Source organism: Siniperca chuatsi, linkage group LG8, assembly GCF_020085105.1.
Source record: "Siniperca chuatsi isolate FFG_IHB_CAS linkage group LG8, ASM2008510v1, whole genome shotgun sequence".
NCBI classification, from domain to species: domain Eukaryota; kingdom Metazoa; phylum Chordata; class Actinopteri; order Centrarchiformes; family Sinipercidae; genus Siniperca; species Siniperca chuatsi.
The window spans coordinates 30,309,554-30,316,026 of record NC_058049.1 but is presented as its reverse complement, the minus strand read 5'-3'; the positions used below and the strand labels follow the sequence as shown (position 1 = coordinate 30,316,026).

General features: G+C 43.5%; 1 protein-coding gene across 4 annotated transcripts in view; it reads right to left on the bottom strand.

The window, feature by feature from the left end:
• Positions 1-1,346: 1,346 nt before the first annotated feature.
• Positions 1,347-6,473, bottom strand: part of nocta (nocturnin a) — a 16,756-nt gene continuing 11,629 nt past the window's right edge. For 3 of the 4 annotated variants that reach the window (XM_044204571.1, XM_044204572.1, XM_044204573.1), the window contains 2 exons: positions 3,607-3,900; positions 1,347-2,966 (listed from right to left, as the gene is read on the bottom strand). In XM_044204571.1, the coding sequence (XP_044060506.1) occupies positions 2,098-2,966; positions 3,607-3,900 (1,163 nt within the window). In that variant the 3' untranslated portion in view covers positions 1,347-2,097. The remainder of the gene's footprint in view (positions 2,967-3,606; positions 3,901-6,473) is intronic. The other variant, XM_044204574.1, reaches the window with a different exon arrangement.

The following is a 6,473-nucleotide window of genomic DNA, read 5'->3' as shown; positions in this document are numbered from 1 at the left end:
AATTAGTACATAAGTACAGTACCTGAGTAAATGTACTTAGTTACATTCCACCGCTGGCAAAGAGTGGACCAGATATCGACAGGTGAGGTGACGGCAGACACTATAGTCACAGCTGTCAAAATTTGTGACGTTGATGTGTATGATAAAAACATTTGACTTTCCTATTCTGGTCACAACATTTGGTTTAACACTGGCTGAAATGAGAAGCTGCTACCTGAATGTTTCGTACACTACTCTTGGCTGCTGCTGAGTGCATTTTGCCAACCTGTGTCTCTGAACTCAGAATCATTTTCACTCAAACATGCAGCTGAATGCTGCACTGTAGAGGCAGCTGTGGTGAAGGAGAGCAGCGCTGCAACACTGGCAAAACTCAATACCAATCCATTAAAATATGCCTGGATACGCTCTACAGTGAAGACATTACTCAATTTGTTTGTACGTTTTAAAATGCAATGTGTGCGTTGACTTATTAGTGATGATTTCTTCATTTTCTAGTGTTTTGTTCATTTGCATTCACAGCTTTGGGGTGGGGTGATTGCTTTAAGAAATAAAAACTAATGTTCTCTTCATATAAAACCACAGCTGGAATGCTGACAGTGTCAGAGGTTGTCGAAATTGTTGGAACAAGTTGTTACAAGTTGCTACCTCGGGAAAGGATGTCCTCTTTGAGGTAAGGTTATTAAAACACTGCTACGAAGGTGGTTTATTAAGTTGAATTCTTAAAATTAGCAGCTATAAACATCTGGCAGTCAGTTTTCAAGGTTCCAAAGAAGCCAAATCATCTTTTGGCTTTCCACCAGATGTTGAACCTGGCTGCAGGGATTTGCTCCCTTTCAGACACAAGAGCATTAGTGAGGTCCAACAGTGATGATGGGCGATAAGGCCAGGCCACAGGTGTTGGATGGGGTTGAGGTCAGGGCTCTGTGCAGGCCAGTCAAGTTCTTCTACAGCAACCTGGGAAAAGCATTTCTGTATGCAGCCGCTTTGTGCACGGGGGCGATGTCATGTTGAAACAGGAAAGGGAGAAAAACAAACTGCTGACACAAAGTTGGAAGATCTATTGTATGCTGTAACATTAAGAGTGCACGGAAGTGCACGGGGGTGTCCAGATACTTTTGGCCATATAACGTATGTACTTAGCTGTTTGGAATGTAGGATTAATCAACTGAAGACTGCTCTTTGAGGTAAACGTCGCACAGATACTCTTAAGTTGCTGCTATAAAACTAGTCTGAATAAAGGCTTCATCCCATTCCTGTGTGCTGAAACAAAAGAACAACAACAACAGAATCACAACATAATTCATCATCAGTCCACTGTACTATCCAGGAAATCAACAGGACAACACTAAGAGTAAAAATAATTACTTTATTTTATATATTAACATTTCTCCTCACGTTCACAGGTAGTCACAGCAACAGTGTCAAACTGAAGAACCATCGACGATTACATCAAAGCAAAATAATTCATTTAAAAACACAACAGGAAAAGCTGTTGATAACGGTATAACCAACTGATAGAAAAGTATAAGGAATAATTTAAGAAAATTAGGTGATAACAATCTTATGTGCATATTGGAAACGATAAATAACTGCAATTGCTTTCCAGAAACTTCAGCAGATGAACCCCTTAGCTGCCATTTAGCTGAAGGTCAGTTAAAGAGAGGGAACGTTCAGTTAAACACTGGGGACTGACAGTGTGACTCCAAACCCCACCCACCTCTACACCAGTCAGCGGATCCATTCCCAACTTGTTGCTAAAGTAGCAGAAGTGATGTAGCAATGCCTCATTTCTCTTCTAATGTTCCCCATTACGACTATGACTTTAAAATAATAGCAACCTTACAGAAAGTGACAGGCTTATTTGGGTTTGTGTCCATCTCATGATTGCAAATTATTCATGCTCCAATCAGGTTTCACTTGCCCCACCATGACTCCGCCCTCTGTCTGCTGGCTTCAAAATGAGCCGACACACACCAGTAGAGGATGCCATGTTCACTTTCGTCACTCTGATTTAAAGCAAAGGTTCAGTATTGTTTCTGGACAAGCGGTCCACTCACTCAGTCCTCCTATTGGTCCAGGGCTGCTGTGACTGGCAGCCTACATCAATCTGTGGGGCTCCTCCCTGAAGCTGATGTCACAGAGCAGTGACAAATGGTCAGAGGGGTAGTGGTAGGAGGGGAGGCGGCCTGGGCCGATCTGCTCCTCCGTGGGAATGTCCAACAGGCACTCCACACTCAAAGCATCATGGGTATACCAAATATAGTCCAGAGTGCTGCAGCTCTCTCCAGAGGGGCGGATCTTCCACGTGGTATAGGCTGGCTCCGTCTGTCCGTCGGAGCTCAGCAGCTTGTATGCGGAGTTCAGACCAAGGGGGGAGGAGCTGAAGCGTCGGTAAACGTCCTCCGAGGGCTCAGCGTTAAAGTCCCCGCACACTACTAAGGGGACGGGGCCTGACGCAGCCTCGGTCTGGCTGCTGCTGCCACCTCGGGACGTTATGCTGCGTAAACTTTGCAGAAGGTCAGCACCTTGCGCACTCCGTAGCCTCTCCCAGCCACTCCGAGCTTTCAGATGGGTGACAGCCACGCACACACTCCGGCCCGTTACCTGGCAGTTCAGCGTCTGGACGATGGCTACCTGGTTGGTGGGCAGCATCATGGCCGACAGCCGCAGGTGAGCTGTGGTCTGGATGGAGAAGCGTGACCGGCGGTAAAACAGAGCGCAGCCGTCAGGACCATTATTCTGCTCTACATCCAGACAGGGAGACCAGGGTTTGGCCAGGAAGGTGCCCTGGTAACCCAGGCCGGCCATGATTGGCTGGAAAGTGTCGTAGTAGTGATCCACTTCCTGTAGACACAGGATGTCGGGGCGGTAGGTAAGGATCTCCTCCAGGATCAGGTACTTCCTTTCCTGCCAGTTGAGAGCGTCCAGTGGACAGTGGATAAACCCGTCCTTCCCCTCACCAAGAGCTGGAAAGAAAGAGAGAGATTGATTTTTATGCCAAATTCATTCATTTTCATACCAAAACAAGACCAAGAGTTTACAGCCATGCCAGCGGCTCTGTGAGGCTGTGCAGCGGTGCTTTGAGCAGTTTAGTTTAGTTTTAGCGTGTTTAGTGCTAATTAGTAAATGTTAGCATGCTAACATTTACTAATTAGCACTAAACACGAACTACAGCTGGGGATGACGGGAATGTCATTAGTTTTGTCGGTATTTGGTCATAAACCAAAGTATTGGCCAAATTAAAACTTTTCATGTAGTGTATCATCAGGTCAAAGAATCACCGATCAAGTTCTTACAATTCATCCTGAGGGGAACATGAATGTCTATATCAAATTTCATGGCCATCCATGTCGAGATATTTCACTCAAAACCACAAGTGTCAACCTCATGGTGGCGCTAGAGGAAAAGTAAGGGGATCACTTAAGTCAGCAGGACTCCCCCTCTGGGGACCTGGATATTTCAGTCTGGACCAAAGTGGTGGACCAACGGACAGACAGAGCCACCACTAGAGCCACAACCCCTTCAATTTGAATACAACTTCTAAATTTCTATGTCACTAGAGTCCTCACAAATCCACAAATGCATGGTTTATCCACAGATGTCTACCTTGTGCGAGTATATTCCACTGCATGACCCGTATGGAGGGGTTATGCTTGTGCCGGCAGGGCGCAGTGCCACTGGGATAGACCAGATCCCGGTGTGGCCGGGCCGGACGTCTCTGCAGGGCCTCCTCGCACTCTCTGAGCAGCTGGTTCGGGTCGATCTCGGCCAGGTCCTGGTCCAAATCATGGTCTGGGTTCTCATCTGGGTACATGTGTGGTTGGGCCAAGGGGCTGCTGCTCAGTGACTGGGCCAACGTACCAAACAACCGGCTGCTGCTGCTGCCACCCATTGGACTAACTGACGGAGAGTGAACAAGGGAGAAATATGAGTGGTCAGTTAATGGTCATTGGTAACGGTGGGCACCAGAAACTACTGGTCATACCAGACCAAGAAAGGTTGTATCAGAAAACCCCTGAGTTTATTGACTTGTTTATTGACAAGTGTGTGTTTTACTGACTATGAATTCAACTGTTTTTAAAGGAAGATTGCTATTTCTTTCTTAAAAATGTATGTACATAGTCCTGCTTAAAGTTCCCCTCCAGACATGTTTTAAAGTATGTAAAAATACTCTGCTATGATTAATATTTTGTTAACATGGTTGTCCCACATAAAAAGTAACAGAAAAAAGCTGGAAGCACATCTAGTCTTTCTTCCTCACTGAGAAATTGTGGAACAGTTTAGCTCAAGAATTGGACATCCAAAATCTCTCATTTATAGACAAATCCATAAAAACTCTTGTCTGCTACAAAAACAACAACACTATCAACACCACTCTATCCGCTAGGTGGAAGGCAAACGAAACTCTTAACCACAGCCTCTCACCATCTATCCACACCCCACCATGTTTTTACTCAACAACAAACCCTGGGACAGGAGAGGCGTGGCCAGCCTGGGACAGTTATTCAATGACGGCTTGCCCGTGACCTTCGACCACATCCAAAAAAGCTACTGCTACTTCCAGTATATCCAGTTAAAAGAAGACCCCCCCCCCCACCCTCTTTATAGAAAGAGTGATGTATATGTATTGTGTAAATAAATAAAAAATCTCAGATTTTAGGGAAGTGTACAGACATCTCCCCCTGCAGTAGAGGAATGTGAAAACACCTCTCTAGTGACAAACTTTCCACAGATACAAGTCAGTAAAGTCAAGCTCTGGCATTTTAGGGGACAATAAGATAAGGTGCACTAAGGTATCTCTGGGGTCATATCACCAAACCTTGCACACTTTGTGACATGTTTTTGGATCTGTAGCTAAGCCAGGCGAAGCCAGTAAAGAACATCAGTGGCACGTGGCATGGCTTTGGCATGAAAACCATTGAACTGAGAGACCGTACACCTTCACTGCCAGCATAAATAAAGACAAGCCAACAGTCCGTTCTGTAGACAGGACAAAGGTTTTGTTGCTATTCTGGTTGCTTTGGTCGCTACAAGTTTCAGAACATACTGACTAAACATTTGTTCAGACCGCTCACTGAAGTGCTGACCATGAGAAAACAAACAGTCCAGTACATGCAAAGGTAGGAGGGACACTGACTGGACATTCATCTCATTTTTAATAGACTGTGATCAGCCTGATATGTCTGTCTACAACAAAGTCACATTATCTCTTAAATCAATGGCTAGTTGGTAGCTCAATCTTTAAACTGTCAAAAGTCAAAGATTGTACAGAGACTGCTGTATCTGATAGTCTCGGTCAGACGACTGGCTCTGTAGTAGACGGTGTATACAGTATGTAGAGACAGAAAAGCATGTATGATCTCTGTGTAACTAAGAGACAGGACAGGTTGATTGAACACAAATTTGGAATGTTGCTTAAGTGTCAAGTATGAATATTAATCTAAACTAACACTGCTGTCTGGGAAGATCCTACAAGTCTTGAAATACACTGGAACCCACTGTAGGGCCTTACACCACTTTAAGAAGCACTGCACTGGAGAGACAGGTCTCTCTACCATCATCACTAAAACCATTTCTAATCGGAAACATCATTTTACACTGGTTAAGTTCGAGATGCTAATGCAGTGTCTATGGTGCTGGTCTCCTGCACCTGAAGAGGTTGTCTGCGCCTGTAGGCTACATGTAGTGTAGCAATATTATAAGATAGCTACAGAAGAACAGAGAAACAAATGGAAAAAACAAGCTTAAGAATTTTAGAAATACCCGATAATAATCGCTCCTCTGAATGAATTCCGTTAAACTCATTAAAATCACTAATGTACTAATCACTCACTAAAATGTACAAAGAAACACACACACACAAAGACTTGTGATTGGATTTAAGGCCAATTTAAAAACCAAGACAATGCCAAAAGAGCTTACAATTAGTGTCTGACTAATTGTTGCGCATGCAGATTGTAAAGCTATACACAGGAAATACAGGAGAAAGACATTGTGGAGTGTAAGGCTGGGCATCGCTTCACATTTTTAGATACTGGTGTCAGTTTACCTGATTTCTTTTTTGATACCTTACTTTTGTTAGGAATAATAGGATTTTTTTCTAAAACAACTTTTTTGTTCATTTAACAAAAGCAACCAACTGTATGCAAGCTTTGCTGAAATAAAATAATCTTAAGCAAAGTTCAGGACCTATCTGATAAAAGAATAATCATTTGATGCTTTCAGTTTCTGATACTCTGTGCTATGGATACATTGCAAGCTATTCGGTCAATCTATCACTGGATGGTGGAAGAAAGTTTATTTTTATTATTTTTTAACTAGATATTCAGACATTTCAAAAACTGGCAAATAGGTGTGTGCTCTCTGCTATCGCAATATATGTAATTTTCATAATCTTGATAGTAAGTTTTCTGGAAAATCAATTGAGAAACTGTTAATGGATAAAATAACCAGATAGAGAATGTCTGTTTTTA